At 41.2% G+C, this 17,559-nt stretch overlaps 1 protein-coding gene across 1 annotated transcript in view; it reads left to right on the plus strand.

Moving 5' to 3' along the window:
* MAPKAP1 (MAPK associated protein 1) overlaps positions 1–17,559 on the plus strand; it is a 283,018-nt gene that overhangs the window by 202,204 nt on the left and 63,255 nt on the right. Inside the window, exon 8 of the mRNA XM_017874749.1 lies at positions 11,197–11,304. Coding sequence (XP_017730238.1) covers positions 11,197–11,304 — 108 coding nt within the window. The remainder of the gene's footprint in view (positions 1–11,196; positions 11,305–17,559) is intronic.

Consider the following 17,559-nt stretch of genomic DNA (forward strand, 5'->3'; position numbering starts at 1 on the left):
TGGGAAGACAGAGTTGAGTTTTTTTTGAAAGCCCCCCACCCCATCTTCAACGAGTGCCTGATGTTGGCTAGGTGGGGGGAATGACAAAGAGACAAAAGTACTTCTAATTCAGCATGCTCAGTGCACTGAGAAAAGCGAGGTCCCAAGGAAGGTGGGATTAAAGAGCTCTTAATTCTGACAGGGATTCAGGCAGGGCTGCAGAAAGGAGGGGATATGCCAAAAGGATGCCTCCCTGCTCCTCCCCGGAGCCCATTCGTGAGGCTAGGTATTCAAGAATAAATTTGTTCTAAAGAATTATGATGCTCCTACATTTTCTCCCACACAAAGAAGAAAATTCGGCTGTACGCCCTTTCCTTTCCTCCTCTTGGCACTTTCTGATTGATGATTGAAAATGATGGCAATACATAAACTATTTTTCTTTTTATTTTATGACCTGGTAATAGCAGTAACATATTTCCAGTAAATGTTTTCTATCACAATAAAAAAGTTGTAACAAGACTAGAAATGGGTATAGTTAAACCCTAAAGAAATCACACTTTCAGAACTGTGGATTGAGGCCATAAGTCTGTAAATCTCTTAACTTAGAAAAGAACCCCACCCCAACCCTGGAAAATCAGGGCAAGCAGCTGGTGTTCACATATGTAACATGCCTGTTGTGAGAGTTGATGGACTCTCAGTTTTGACCCCCTCAAGATCAACTTCCTACTCTCTTCCCTGCTGCCTGGTCTCCCACCCAGCATCTTTACTCCTTTCTGAGCTGATAAATCATCTAAACCTTACAATTCTTTTTTTTAACCCAAAGATCAAAACCTATACTGTTCTTTATGGGATACAGCAGAGCAGAATGGTGAAGAGCACAGGCTTTGGAATCGGAAACACTTGCGTTCTCGTCCTGGCCTCACCATGGGTACGTGACTTAACCACTCCATGGTTTATTTTCCTCCTCTGTAAAGTGGGGATTACTGTAGGGCCTACCGCATAAAGTTTTATGAAGATACAGAAAGCAAATGCGTGGAAAGCAAGTTGTTAAGAGCCAGGAAAGTCCTCAATGTCAGCTGCTGATGCTGTTATTATAGTCCAGGAATGAAGCAATATTTGACTTGTTTTCAAAAAGGGCAAGTTGATGATTTTGTCAAATTTGTGTAGCAGTATAACTGACCTTTATTAAGTGCTTATGTGCGAGGCATTGTGTTACACATAATCTGTGGAATTACTCCATGAAGGTTTAGATCCACTAACTTGCCCAGGGTCACATAACTTGTAAAAGAGCCAGGATTTCAATCCAAGTCTTTTTGACTCCAAAACCCACACTCCAACTGCCACACATCTGCCTTCTAGGATTAGATGCTCACAGCAGCAATAGAGATAGTAAAACATTGGGTAGTTCTGTCTCACACCAAACATCTCCTCCTTTGGCTGATGAAGATTGTGAGCTGATAATATTGAGAGCCTACGGCCTTGGAACTCCAAGGCCAGGCAAGAAAAAAAGCATTTTCTTTCCCTAATCATAAGTAGAGTAGCCCGTTCCTCTGCTCATTCTTATTTAGGCTCTGTTACTCTTAAGAGGATAAATGGCTGCTGCTTCTGTGTGTCTGGTGTCCTTAACGTGCTCTAAAAATTAGGCCTCTTCCAGTCTTTGTCTTTAATTTCTGGTTTTAGCTGACACCTTCATTAATGGTCTAGTGCAAGCTTTCTGTCGACTTGAAGACTGCTGTGTGAAAGTGGTTTTGCTGTCCTATCAATAATGGTCATAATTTCCCCAATACTCTCATCAGCAGTGAATTGAGTCTTGCAGCAAAGAAATGGAAACCCCAGTGCAGTGGTTTGAAAGTGATTTGTCTTGTAGACGGCGTCTTCTTTCAGTAAAATCAGGTCAGTGCGGCACTACTGGGTCAGATGTAAGTCTGAGTCACATTAGTTGGAGGAAATTGATCATTTGAACCTTAGCTTATTTTGAGCTACAGTGGCTTTTTAATATCTCTTTTTTTCTTTATATTTGTTTTAATAAACTTTAATCATCATCATCATCATCATTCACCAAATTGAATGTCTTCTCAGTTTCAGCCAAGCCTTAGATAGAGGAAAGAATACCATCTACTTAGCCCACAGAGGCAGCCTTCCCTTCACAGTTTTGGGGCTTGCTTCCGTGATGGCACTGTTGTTGTTTAAACACTGAAGCCCACTCCTCCTCATCTTCTGGCCAGCCCCCTTGCTGGGCTTTGTTTATTGCACAGACTGGCCCCTTGACCAGTCCGTTCTTCATTGCTATTGAAAGTTAATGGGGGCAAAATTGCATTCCCAAACATTTGAACCTGAAGTGGCCAGGGCCGAACTTAGTTGATCTCTGGTGATCGGTTCAATTTAGTTACGATTTTTTGCCATTAGGCTGGGGCTGAATGATGGTGATTTGGTTGAGGCCAAATGTCTGAAGAAAATTGGCTCTCTGATAAGAGTGCTGTTATCAGAGGGGGCTACCTTCTCATTTACATTTAGATGAGTATTGATTATTTATTTACTCCGAGAAGTGAGATTCGTTTCCAATCTTATCTTTCTCGTCTCTGCTTGTCAGCAGAAAGAGAGATAGAGCTCCTGACATCAAGCCAAGATAACAGCACTTTGTAGCAAAGATAAAAGTTGGAATGGGCCTTTTTCTAGTGTTGACTGAAAGGATAAGTTTTAAAAATTAGAACTGATGGGTCATGCTTTCAAAACCTTTCCTGAAGGTCCTGGGGTTTAACTAGGCAGGAGAGTTGGTTTATTGGGACAGCCTTGGCCTTTCTTCTTTTGTAATAGGAATTGTATTTAATTTGATTCTGTCCAGCTGTTTCACCGAGAGCAAATGGTGTATTGGCTCAGAAGAAGCTAAAGTGTGACCTTATTGTCATGTCAGCTTGTTCCTTTTTTATTATTTAAATTCCAGATTATCCTATCTGAGCCTCAGAGGGGGTATAAGCTACAGCCGTTATCACTTGAATACAGTTCATTGCTTATATTGAGATCAAGCAGAAAATGATTGTAGTTGCCCCTAGAGGAAGAGTTATAAGCGATGGAGCTGACACTAAATGCAGACATTTTAGAATAGCTGATGTTGGGTCTGAGCTCTGATACAGACAGCATCAGCATAGTGGCTTTGGCTCAGTGAGGAATGCAGATTCAGTCAGCCCCTGCCTTAGAGTGGTCAATGCTTGGCACAGTCCTCCTGGAATAGGTCTTCCTGCCATAAGTCTCCAGCCCATTGTCAACAGTGCCACCAGAAGAATCTCACCAAAATATAAAGTTGATTGTGTCACTTCCCTGCTCTGTTAGCATCTGTTGCTTATAAGAGAAAATCCAAATCTTGACCAACAGTCTGGGCCAAGCTTCTCAGCCTCAGCTCCCCCTTGAACAAGCTTGCTTTTAAGCTACAGACAGCATTTAAGATTAGAGACTTGCTTGGCAACCAGGATCCCTACAGTTCCCTAGTCTCGCAGGTCCTACAAATATTGTCTAAAAATGACAAGTAAATGTCAGAACTCACAGAACAAACCATGACACAGATATCGAAGGACATGTGATGCTACACTACCATCCAACATCCATCTAATGAACATTTTTTGAGCATCAACGATGCACCAAGCACAGAGGTGACTCATCCCTCCCTCGAGGCTGCGGGAGGCAGCAAGACAGCTTGAGCAGGTAAATTATAGAAGAGCCCAGCGAGTGCTCCTACCAAGGTAGGAACAAGGCGCTGTGTGGGAGCACAGAGAAGGGGACAGGTAGCCCCACCCTCCCCTTCCCTGAGGTGGAAACATCTGAACCAGGTTGTCTTGAAGGAGGACTCACAGCTAGGTGAAGAAGAGGGAAGAGGGGTTGGCACATGCAGAGACCAGGAGGCACTGAAGAACGCACATGGCCCATGGAAGGTCAGTGTGGAAGAAGCCAAGGCTGTGTGGGGTGGACATGTGAGCTCAGAGCCAGCGTCACGTGTCCTTTGATATCTGTGCTGCCATGTTTTGTTCTGTGGGTTCTGACATTTACTCATCATTTTTAGACTGTATTTGTAGGACCTGAGAGACTAGGGAACTGTAGGAATCCTGGCTACTGAGCACGTCTCTAATCATAAGTGCCGCCTGCAGCTTAAAAGCAAGCTTGTTTAAATAGATACGCACCCTGCACCCCTACTTTGGACACATGAGGGAAAGAGGACAGACATTCGCTTTGATGCCAGCATTCCCTGCCCCGGTGTGCCCTCCCTGGTAAGGCTGTGAGCCTGTTGTGACTCATAGGCTAGGGATCTACCTAAACCTTATCACAGTGGTTTTTGTTTCAGTCTGTATTTGCAATAATAGCAGCTCTCATTGACTGAGCACTTTGCTAAGGGAAGTCCTGGATTGTCTCATTTAATCCTCACAGCAACCTTCTGAGGGAAGCTCTGTTATCCCTGTTTTACAGATGAGATTAAATTCTTTCCCCAGGATGCATAGCTGGCAGCATTACTCCCTCTCAGGGCACAAACACCAGGGATGCTTTGCTCAAGCCTAGCGTTTCCTCTTACTGCTCACACTTAGTTTTTTTCTGGCTATACGAAGCTCTTTCAGATTAAAGCAGCTCTTTTTTTTTTTTTTTTTTTTTTTTTGAGACGGAGTCTTGCTCTGTCGCCCAGGCTGGACTGCAGTGGCCGGATCTCAGCTCACTGCAAGCTCCGCCTCCCGGGTTTTACGCCATTCTCCTGCCTCTGCCTCCTGAGTAGCTGGGACTACAGGCGCCCACCACCTCGCCCGGCTAGTTTTTGTATAAAGCAGCTCTTTAAACTGGTGAATGGAAAACAATTGACATGAAGACATAACCATGAAAGTGTTCCGTCTTTGACTCTGTCATTTTTCCTTGCACAGGTGATTCTCAGACTTGTTCATATGGTCAGCAATGATAATGATAAGTTAATTCATCTATATCCTACCTTGATCCCAAAAATATTTGAAATTATTGTAATAGATTTTAAAATACACGAACCACTGAGTGCAGTGTTGTGTGTCTGTGGTCCCAGCTACTCAGGAGGCTGACACGGGAGGGTTGCTTGAGCCCAGGACTTCTGGGCTATAGCCTAGATCAGCGCTGTGCTGATCAGATGTCCACACTAAGTTCAGCATCAATATGGTGACCTCCCAGGAGTGGGTAACCACCAGGTTGCCTGAGAAAGGGTAAACTGGCCCATGTCGGAAACATACAGGTCAAAACGCCCGTGCTGATCAGTGATGGAATCACACCTGTGAACAGCTGCTACGCTCCAGCCTGGGCAATATAGCGAGACCCACCTCTTAAAAAATATATATACATACGAACCAATAAACTATATGAGAGGAAAAGTAACATAAAGATTAAACGACAAGTTTACGGGTCCCCAGGAAGAGGAGCTGTCAGAGAAATGCATGTCCAGGTCATCATAGTCACGCAAACATTCAGTGCTGAGCTTCCTGATGGGCAAAGGAGAAAGGGACATGATAGCAACTAGTTATAAGATTTATGTTAAACTTTGTAAAGATACAAAAGCAAGCCCTTTGCTCCAGGGAAGTACAACTTCTCCTGATACCAGGATCTGAAAGAAGTTTCTCCCATGGGTCTCTAGAAAGAAGACACAGAGCAATAGAGGTGACAGTATGTCTTCCCTCTCTTCAGACTTGGGCAGGCACTTGCTTTCCATTGGATTTCAGCTTTCAGCTGGCTTGCCCCTGTTAAAGAATTGGATGCTAGAACCTTTTACGTTTCAATCAGGGGTTAAAGGGATCAAGGAAGCTGCTCTGAGCATGTAGCCACCAACCAACAGATTCTACAGATTTTCTTTGAAACTTATGTGCTGAGATGTTTGCCTCGGGTTTACAAAATCCCATAAAAATCCTGCCTGGGTATTATAACTTGGAACCCTCCCAAAGTGCCCAAAGCAATATTTTGTTCCTAGGCCATTTGGTGGCATGGTATTACTGCAATAAATACATCACTGGAGTGCCCAAGCAGGTTTTCTCATTGCTACAGAGTAACTGCTTCCCAAAATCTTCCTTTTGTGTTCCTCTCTGCTGTGAAATGGAGGGCATGTGGCTTCATGCGCAGCTGTGACTTTAAATCCTCTTTCCAAAGTGTGGATGTTGCCTTGAGAACCTTGTCCTGTTCAGTGTGAAAGAGCCTTTTATATTTTATATAATCATTTCTTTGGTAAAAAGTATATTCATAGAAACTGACCTCACAGTTTGTCTTTTTGAAATGGCTTTTGGCCAGGCGCGGTGGCTCAAGCCTGTAATCCCAGCACTTTGGGAGGCCGAGACTGGCGGATCACGAGGTCAGGAGATCGAGACCATCCTGGCTAACACAGTGAAACCCCGTCTCTACTAAAAATACAAAAACTAGCTGGGCGAGGTGGCGGGCGCCTGTTTAATTTTTCCCCCCTTGCCTTTCTGGGGGGAAAATGTGTAAAATACTATAATCTTTCTCTGTGAAATGTCCACTATTCAGGCGAGGATTATGGAGAGAAATGCAGATTTATAAAAAGCGGTTTTCCATTTGGATTTAGATATCAAGTTTCATATGCAGCTTAACCACCCTGCCTTCCCCCAGGTTGTTACCCCATTGGTCCTTTGCTAAGTTCAGAAGTGGGTTTCCAAATTGTTCTTCAGCTTTGATGGATGATCAGGGAGTACCCAGGGCAGAAAACACGCGGATTTTCAGTTACTGACTAAACTGAGCATAGACTATTAGCAATATTCCTAAGGAAAGATGGACGGGCCTTCCTGGTTGGATAGAAAGATAAGGTGATCACATCTGATCATGTTTTCATAAGAGGCAGTGGTACTACAGTGGACTCAGAATGCAGCCAGAGCATGAAATATTTGGTATGTATGAATTTTGTTAAAATAAATAGTTTCAGATCATTTCCGTTTTGAATGTATAGAAGTTAAGTGATTCAGATTCTAGATGAATCCACAAATCTACAAAAACCTGTATTTATGGTATAAATTGTGGCCTCTTTATAATTGGCCAGTAATTTATAGTTCGCAGGAGGAAGGAGGGTTCAAGGCAGACAGCTTTAGAGCCAGAAGACACCCATGGATTTCATTTCCCCTTCCTACTTTTTACCTTTGTGATCTTGGGCAAGTTACTTCATCAGCATCCCAATCTGTAAACTGGGGCTAATATGCCTCTGGGGGTTGCTGTGAGGATTCAGTAAGGTAAGGTATATAGCATGCTTGGCACATAATAAGCATGTATTAAATGAAAGTCATCATCATACTAGGCTTCATAGGACAAAGTCCAAGAAGCTACTTTCAGAAAACTGATTTTAATAGAAATATCTGTAAGATCCAAGAAATAAAATAAATATCAGATGATGGCATTTATGGCTTTGAGAGTGGAGCAGGGAGTTGTCTTTAGGGATAACAGATCCTTCCTGGTACTCCCTGACTCCCTGTTTTCCCTGATCCACGTTTCCCAGGCAGCTGCAAAGACTGGTAGGAAAAAATGTGCAAAGGAGACCGGCCTGAAATTCCTCCTGATGCAGCCAGGCCTTAGTTCCCAGTAATCAGGAAAGTAGTAGCTTATATAAAATCCAGCTGTCAGGTAGGCTGACAGCTTGAGAAGCCCAACAGCCTGTGCACTGCTCTCAGAGTACTCATGCCAGGGTGCAGGACTAGCTTCACATGAAAATATGTCTACATAAACAGATCCTGTGTGCTTTTGATTAAATTACTGCATGTGAATGACCCATTGGAGATGCCACAGTGTGTGCTAATTATATAGTAGCCTCAAAAAAAATGGCATAGTAAGAAATTGGAGAACTTTTAAGTTTATCTGGTGTTTTTAAATAACAAAAGTGGCCTTCATTTATTATAGCAAATTTGAAAATACAAAAAAACACAAAGGAAAATAAAACACTTATTAATTCCATTATGAATTATAACTACCATTCACATTTTAGAAATAACCTCCTAGTCTTTTTTCCTCTCTTCCTTTACATATTTTTTTGCTTAGATTTACCTTTTTAAAATTCATACATAATGTTTGTATATATTTGTGGAGTACACGTGATATTTTGTTATATGCATAGAATGTGTAATGATCAAGTCAGGGTATTTGGGTACCACCTGGAGTATTTATCATTTCTATACACTGGGAACATTTCATGTCCACTATTCTAGCTTGTTTTGAAATGTATAGTACATTGTTGTTAACTGTAGTCACCCCACTCTGCTACTATTTTAAAAATTATAAGTTGTATTTTTATAATTACAATTTAGAATATGCTATATAATTAGCTGCTTTCATAAAGTTAGCATGTTATAAACATGTTTTGTAAAATTAAATATTTTTGTACCATCACATTTAATATTTTTATGGTATTTCATAACATTTAATCAGTCCCTGTGTTAGACCTAGGTTGCTCCCAAATTTGGGCTATTATTTGTTTTAAAAATTTTGGAGGGCCGGGCGCGGTGGCTCAAGCCTGTAATCCCAGCACTTTGGGAGGCCGAGACAGGTGGATCACGAGGTCAGGAGATCGAGACCATCCTGGCTAACAAGGTGAAACCCCGTCTCTACTAAAAAAATACAAAAAACTAGCCGGGCGAGGTGGCAGGCGCCTGTAGTCCCAGCTACTCGGGAGGCTGAGGCAGGAGAATGGTGTAAACCCGGGAGGCGGAGCTTGCAGTGAGCCGAGATCTGGCCACTGCACTCCAGTCTGGGCGGCAGAGCAAGACTCCGTCTCAAAAAAAAAAAAAAAAAAATTGGAGATAGGGTCTAGTACAGTGGCACAATCATAGCTCACTGCAGCCTCAAATCCCTGGGCTCAGGAGATCCACCTCAGCCTCTCCAGTAGCTGAGACTACAGGCGTACACCACCACACCCAGCTAACTTAAAAACTTTTTTTGTTGAGATGAAGACTCACTATGTTTTCCCAGGCTGGCCTCAAACTCCTGGCCTCAAGTGATCCTCTTGCCTTGGCTCCCCCAAAGGGCTGGGATTACAAATGTGAGCCACCATACTTGGCCTGAGAAATGAATTATTACAACTAAACTTTACACCCAGATTTCACTGTAAATTTATAGAAGTGGATGTCAGTGGCTTCTACACACTGTGTTGCTGGGAGGTTTTGGAGATGGGAGCAGTCAGAGATTGTTTAATAGGCCATTGTCTTAGAAAGCAGCCCTCTGGGTTCAGGGGTAACTCCCTTTCCTCTGCTAGACCAAGGGGGCCCACAGCTGTTTTCTTAAGGTTCAGCTTTCTAAGAATCCTTCCACCCAGTATTATGTGCCAGCATCTACTGATCAATAGCAGATGTGCCTATTAATTGAAAATTATTGGCATGGACAGGTGATAGGTAGTAGAGACTGTAAGAATTATCTGCATTTCCTTCCATACTTTGATTTACCTAACACTTTTTTTTTTTTTTTTTTTTTTTAAAGAGACACAGGGATTCTCTCTGTTGCCCAGGCTGGAGTACAGTGGCATGGTCATAGCTCACTGGACCCTCCAGCTCCTGGACTCAAGCAGTCCTCCCGCCTCAGCCTCCCGAGTAGCTGGGACTACAGGTGCGCACCACCATGCCTGGCTAATTTTTAAATTTTTGTTGTTGTTATTATGTTGCCCAGGCTGGTCTTGAACTCCTGGGTTCAAGCGGTCCCCTCAAAGTGCTGGGATTTGGGAGAATCGCTAAGTGGGGGCTACCATGCCTGGCCCTATTTAACACTTTTGAAATTAGAATTTTTTTAAAAAATGAATTTACTACCTATAATTTTAAAACACAATACCTTTTTGATGTAAATATAGTGTATTAGAGTTTAAAAGAACTGTGTATACTTCTATGTGTATGCTTAAATAGTTGTATATGTTTTAAGAATTTGTTTACTTACAGAGGTTTAAAAGCTTTATTTAAGTAGTGTAAAAAGGACTGAATGTATGTAAGCGAATGTATGTAAAAATTCAGAATAGGCGGAAGTGCTAATGAAATACCAGTTAGAGAAAAGATCAAATATACCCTGAAACTGAAATGAATCTCTACAGTGCTACAGCTGAACATAGAACATGGGAAGGAGAATGATTGGAAATGAGTGAAATGCCTCATACTAATGATAGAGAAGCACTAGATGTGATTAATCCACAAGCTGACAACAGCTGAAGAACATATCTAAAAATACGTGTTCCGCCTGGGAGCCCTCTCCGGCCTCTGATGCTTCCCTCAGATCTCTCACCTCTCCTTCTGTCTGACCAAACACGCCTTTCAGAGTCAAAATAATAAGACAGTTTCTTATGCCTCTAATCCTTTCAATAACCATTAACAGATCACAGGAGCAGTCTTTTGAATCTGATCATTGGACCCGTTAGGTGTTATCTGAGAAGAACAAGATTGTCATTTGGGTTGACAAAGAAATACATGAATAAATGTATAAAATGCTGCAGTGTTTTATTAAGGTCTGCCAGAAGAACCCTCTATGTGATGCAGGGTAGCTAGTATTCCTGGCTTCCAGTACTATTGAACCTTTGTCTCTTGTGTTTTCATAAATGTTTCAACAAAAATGTGAATCAGTAGTCACTGTCTTTTCATCATCATCACTCAGAAATCTGAGATATTTTTAATTTAAAAAATTTTTCTGCATATGAATGCCAGGTCATGTGAGCTTTATTTAAGCTTACCTGTTTACAATTTGTTTTGAATTTTTTGGACTGTTGTTATATTAAAGTCCTACACATATCTTATTCCTGATTGTCATTTACTGTTATATAATTATTAATAAGTACCTTTGCCTCCTGTGAGGCAGGTACATTTCTAATAAGCATTTTTCCTACGTCACCTCTGATCCTTACAACAATCTTTCAAGGTATAACTGTTCCTACATTATATATTAGGAAACGGAGGTTCAGAGAGGGTAGGTGACCTGGTCATATCTGAGAAGTGGTATAGCCATGTACGACTCCAGGTCACTCTGACTCAAAGCCCATTTACCTCTTACTTGGTTTCAGGGATAACTGAGTGGAAACAGATCTGATAATAGAACAGATGAGTATGTGAAGCCTTATGCAAAAGAAACCCCAAACTTCCATCTTGGATAGCTAGACTAAGACAGACTTTAACACTTTACTAAGGCTTTATCAGCTTTTCACCAGTATGTGGTGTTTTTTAAATGTTAAATTCACTGTTTCAGACTTCCTCCCCTCCTCCTGCCCCTTTGATCTTCCAGGCCCTCAGTACCGCCTAGAGAAGCAGAGCGAGCCCAATGTCGCCGTTGACCTGGACAGCACTTTGGAGAGCCAGAGCGCATGGGAGTTCTGCCTGGTCCGCGAGAACAGTACGTTGGCCGCCTCGCTCCGTGCCCGCTTTGTCCGTTGCAAACTTGCTTAGAAGTCATGTGTTTGGAAACGCTCACTGATCTGGTTTCCCTAGGCAGATTTGAAGTGACTGTTTTCCAAGGCAGACTGCAGTGTTCGTGCCAAAAGTATATTCCAAAGTGAAATGATTGATTTTGTGCTTTTTGGTAGAGAGGCTGCATCCTGTTTAGCACTTTGTGATTAATATTTTCCTGTTAAACTGTGTCTTCCTAAGTTGGGAGCATCCCTGGAAACAGCTTAGAAGTATGAGGCCTTTTCTGAAGCAAAGGCTATTTCATATGTAAAGCAACTGGCCCTGTCAGTATCACTATTCAGATATCAGGTTTTAGAGAATTTTAACCATTTGCTTATTCTAACAGGAGGCAGTGTAGTGATTCCTTATGCTATGTTGAGAACTTTAAAACTTGTTAACTTTGTTCATTCTCTCTTCCGAGTTTCCAAATTGTGCATTTGCCATCCTCTCCTCCATACTCCCACTGACATAAGGGCAAGTGACGTTTGAAACTGTGCTTGAGGCAGCAGACTGTCTATAGTCATTCCTGCTTCGGGGCTTTTACACAGGCTGTTTCTTCCACCTGGAACGCTCCTTCCCCCATCCTTGTTAATAACTCTTTCTCATTCTTTGTCTCAGTTTAAATGTCCTGTCTTCAGAGAGGCCACTGTGATCTTCCTGTCCCCCATTGCTTAAAACTGATCCACCCCTCATTTGAGTTCCTCATTGTGTTCTGCCATATGGTATACTACTTTTTCTCCATTGTGTGTGTTTCTACGTATTCATTTATTTATTATTCTTATTTTTTAGAGATGGGGTCTTACTGTATTGGCCAGGCTGCTCTCAAACTCTTTTTTTTTTTTTTTTTTTCTGAGACGCAGTCTCGCTCTGTCACCCAGGCTGGAGTGCAGTGGCACAATCTCAGCTCACTGCAACTTTCACCTCCCAGGTTCAAGCGATTCTCCTGCCTCAGCCTCCCGAGTAGCTGGGACTACAGGCACATGCTGCCACGCCCGGCTAATTTTTTGTATTTTTAATAGAGACGGGGTTTCACCGTCTCTATGGTCTGTATCTCCTGACCTTGTGATCTGCCCACCTTGGCCTCCCAAAGCGCTGGGATTACAGGTGTGAGCCACCGCACCCAGCGGTTCAAACTCTTGGCCTCAAGCAATCCTTCTACCTTGGCTTCCCAAAATGTTGGGATTACAGATGTGAGCCTCTGCACCCAGCCTGTATTTAGAATTACATATTTTTCTCAGTGATTGTTTACTTAATCTCCCCTGCTAGATTGTCAGGTCTGTGACGGTGACCCTGGCCCATACCAAGTTACCCTTCATATAGATCTGCTATAGACTGTGTGCTGCAGGACCTCAGTAACCAAGGATTGAATGAGTGAATGGATGATAGGTATTTACTCACGCCACTGACGCTCTCAACAAGATCAGGCTGCTTGCTTGCTCTTTGTTTTTTGTTGTTGTTGTTGTTTTGGTTTTGGTTTGGTTTGGGGGTTTTTTTGAGACAGAGTCTTGCTCTGTCGCCCAGGCTGGAGTGCAGTAGTGTGATGGAGGCTCACTGCAACCTACACCTTCCGGGTTCAAGCAATTCTCATGTCTCAGCCTCCCAAGTAGCTGGGATTACAGGCATGCACCACCACTCCTGGCTAATTTTATTATTATTTTTTTTATTTTTAGTAGAGATGGAGTTTTGCTATGTTGGTCTCAAACTCCTGGCCTCAAGTGATCCACCCACCTTGGCCTCCCAAAGTGCTGGGATTACAGGCATGAACCACCACACCAGCCTAGGATGCTACTCTTTGACTCAGGCCCCAGACAGCCTGTTCTGCAGAGCATGCACAAAATTCACCAGGAAGGTGAAATATGCTTTTGGCATTTGGCTGCAAATTCTCAAAGGCAGAAGGTTGCTGTCCCCACAGTCTGCAACCAGTTGTAAGTACCTTATGTGAATACACATAGAAATAAAAATCGCTGATTCCCAAATGGTCCAAAAAATTCAAATGAGTAGTAAACATTTGTGAAAATGTTTATCCTTATCAACATTGTAAAATACAAACATTTTAGAGCCACATATCAAATAAGCCAGGTATTTCAAAGGGAGTCCTCATTGCTGGAGAGAATATAGAGAAATAGGCACACTCAAACACTGGGGTCTGTAGTATAACAGTATAATATAGCTGGAAATATCAAAAGACCTAAAAATGTTTTCTCCAGTATGTCTGTTTTTGGAAATTATTAAGGAGGCCTGGCAGGGTGGCTCTTGCCTGTAATCCAGCACTCTGGGAGGCTGGGGTGAGTGGATTACCTGGGTCAGGGATTCGAGACCAGCCTGGCCAACATGGCAAAACCCCGTCTCTACCAAAAATACAAAAAAAAAAAAATTAGCCAAGCATGGTAACGGGTGCCTGTAATCCCAGCTACTCAGGAGGCTGAGACACGAGAATCGCTTGAGCCCAAGAGGCAGAGGTTGCAGTGAACTCAGATCGCACCACTGCACGCCACTGAACTCACAACAGAGTGAGATTCCGTCTCAAAAAAAAGAAAAGAAAAGAAAAAGAAATGAAAAGGAGAAAAAGATCTAAAATGCAAGAAAGATTTATGTACAGTGTTTTAACAACATTATTTCTAATATCTAACATTGGAAGAGTAATCAGATAACTTATATCCCTATATTGGAAAATTATGCAGCATTTTACCTTTCTAGTAAAGGCAGACTAAGTACTTTGAACCAACTCTCCCACTGAAGGTAACCTAAAAAGCTGATTAAAATAAAGAAATGGCCATCCTAAGGTCGTCAAAGAGCACAAGATAGAAAAGAATCAATGACCATATCTGGGAAAAGATTGAAACAGAAGAGATCAACGCCTGCAAACACTTTCACCCTGACATCATTTGCCTGGCTGGCAGTGGCAGCTTAAAGGTTGAGCTGGGTTGTTGATAGCCTTTAGAGGAAAGGGGACAAAAGAAGTCCAGGGTTTGCCAGGGGTAGAAAGCCCAAAAGGAGGATAAATAGAAAACAAGTAGTAAGATGAAGATTTAAATGCAGACATATCAGTAAATGAACTAAAGGCTTTAGTAGTAGTGGTAGTAGTTGTTGTCTTTAAGATGGTTAGGATGGGTTTTTCTCAAATCAAGGATACTGAAAGTTTGAAGTAAAAGGATGGAGAAAGATGTTCTATGCAAATAGCAACTGAAATCTGGTGTAGCCATATTAGCATGAGGCAGAATACATTTTAGATATAAAACCATTACTTCATAAGGATGAAAGGTTCAGTTTACTTGGAAGATTTAACAGTTCTAAACCTATATGCCTCAAAATATGTAATACAAAACTGAAGAATGACTAAGAAAAGTATACAGATCTCCAATCATGGAAGGAGATTTTAACTCAGTAATTGAAACAGCAAATACATTTTAAAAAAATGTATAGTAGAGAAAATTTAAAACAACAGTTAAACTTAACCTCATGGACAGGTGGTACAGAGAATATTTTACCCTACAACTGCAGATACATATTTCTTCCAATCACACGTGAACGTTTCCCAGTATTGACCTTATACTATGCGATAAAGTAAATCTTACATATCAAAAGATCGAAATCATGTGTGAAACGTTCTCTGATCACAGTGAAATTAGGCTAGGAAAAAACAAGACAACTAGAAGATCTGCATATGTTTGGAAATTGAGAAACAGGTTTCTGAACCCATGGTTTAAAAAAGAAATAATAATAGAAATTAGAAAATATTTTAACTGAAAGATAATGAAAATTTGACATGAAAATTTGAGGATATAACTAAAATAGTATTTGAAGGAAATTTTACAGCCGTCTAATTCAAATATCACAAAAGAAGAAAGGCTGGGCAGGGCGCGGTGGCTCATGCCTGTAATCCCAGCACTTTGGGAGGCCAAGGCCGATGGATCACCTAAGGTCAGGAGTTCGAGACCAGCCTGGCCAAAATGGTGAAACCCCATCTCTACTAAAAATATAAAAATTAGCCAGGCATGGTGGCATGTGCCTATAATCCCAGCTACTAAGGGGGCTGAGGCAGGAGAATTCCTTGAACCTGGGAGGTGGAGGTTGCAGTGAGCTGAGATTGTGCTACTACACTCCAGCCTGGGCAACAGAGCAAGACTCCATCTCAAAAAAAAAAAAAGAAGAAGAAGAAGGGCTGAACAGTAATGAGCTAAGCATTCAGCTCAAGTAATTGAAAAAAGAAATAGAAAAAGAAACCTGAAACGAATGAAAGAAAAGAAGCCATAAAGAGAAGAATAGAAATTAAAGAAATAGAAATTCAGAAACATCAGAATCAAGAGCTGGTTCTTTGAAAAGACTAACAAAATTGATACACCTCCAAGGAAATGGATAAAAACAAGGAAGAGAAACACAGATAGTAATAGGAATGAAAAGGAGGTATACTGCAGATCCTGTCATTAAACAGTAAGATCTTGTCTTGTAAATAAATACAAGATTATTTTGAAAAAAATTATACCAAAAATATTAAAATTATAGGTGAACAAATTTATAGAAAAAGACAACAAAATTGACACAGGAAGAAATAGAAAACCTGAATATTCTCATAACTATTTTGAAAAGTGAATTAGTAATTAGGAACCTTCCTACAATGAAAATCCAGACCCACATGACTTCACTGGCTAGTTTCTACCAAAAATTTAAGAAAAAAATAACTCCAATCCTATATCCGCTTTTGCAGAGAATAGAAAAAGAGGTTATTACCTCCAATTTATTTTAAGAGGCTATCATAATCTTGGTACCAAACTCAGTAAAGACCATACAAGACAGCAAATTTTCAGGCCAGTCTTAATATAGATGCAAAAATCCTAAACAAAATATTAATAAAGTGAATCTAACATTATATTGAAAGAACAGTGTAACATTACCAAGTCGGGTTTATCTAGCAGTGCACATTTGGTTTAACTGTGATGTAATGTTAAGGGGAAAAAATGTCAAGACACATAGAGTAATCCCAACTATGTAAAAACAAAGAAAGTAAAACTGGAAAGGAAATGTTAATAGTGGTTGTCACTGGTTGGCAAGATTGTGGGTAATTCATTTTCCTTCCCGTTTATATTTGTTCATTCCAGAGTTTCTAAAGTGAGCATGCATGACTTTCTAAGAAGGAAAAGCAAACAAGAAATAAGGGCAGGTCTACATAGATAAAGATCGTATAGTGAGACGATGTCTTAGTGTAACAATCCTTGTGACATTTGAAATTTCATACCATTTCTAGTACCACAACATAGTGAGCCAAAGGAAAAGTTACACTAGTACACTCCTGTGTGACTTGCTTATCGGAACTTTTACCCCGTAGAAATGAACAATCCCTCCCTCTGCCCCTGTCATTTTTTTTTCATTCTTTAAAGTCTGTCATCTTAAACATACTTGAGGAACTAATTCATAGGTAGGAACTTTATAGTGGATTCTCTTTCAAAATGTTGATTCCTTGTTAAACAAACAAAGTGGTATTTATTAGAATCTTGGTAAATTTCTTGGATATGTAATACTTTTACATGTAAAAAAATTTCAGGTAACTGAAATGTCTGTAGTGAAAATGAAGTCTCACTTCTTACATCCCCTAATTTCCCTCCCAGAGACAATAATTGTTCCTGGTTTCTTCCATATCTTTCCAGGGGTCATCTATGCTTATGCAAGCACATTTTGTGTATGTATGTATGTATCATAGGTGTGTGTACACACAAGCACACTCATACACACTCATTTGCATTCCTACCTTTTTTGAAAACACAAATGGGGGCCTGGCGTGGTGGCTCACGCCTGTAATCCCAACACTTTGGGAGGCCAAGGTGGGCGGATCACGAAGTCAGGAGATCAAGACCATCCTGGCTAACACGGTGAAACACCATCTCTACTAAAAATACAAAAAAAAAAAAATTAACCAGGCGTGGTGGCGGGCGCCTGTAGTCCCAATTTCTCAGGAGGCCGAGGCAAGAGAATGGCATGAACCCAGGAGTCGCAGCTTGCGGTGAGCCGAGGGCACACCGCTATACTCCATCCTGGGCGACAGAGCGAGACTCCGTCTCAAAAAATAAAAATAAAAACACAAATGATAACAAACATTAGTGTTCTGCATTTGTAACAATATAGAGATTATTCCACATTAATCCTCATATTGTTCCACATATAAATTCACTAATTTCTGGTTTTTTTTTTTTTTTTTTTTTTTTTTTTT

Source organism: Rhinopithecus bieti, unplaced genomic scaffold (genome assembly GCF_001698545.2).
Source record: "Rhinopithecus bieti isolate Rb0 unplaced genomic scaffold, ASM169854v2 scaffold_7967, whole genome shotgun sequence".
Classification (NCBI taxonomy): domain Eukaryota; kingdom Metazoa; phylum Chordata; class Mammalia; order Primates; family Cercopithecidae; genus Rhinopithecus; species Rhinopithecus bieti.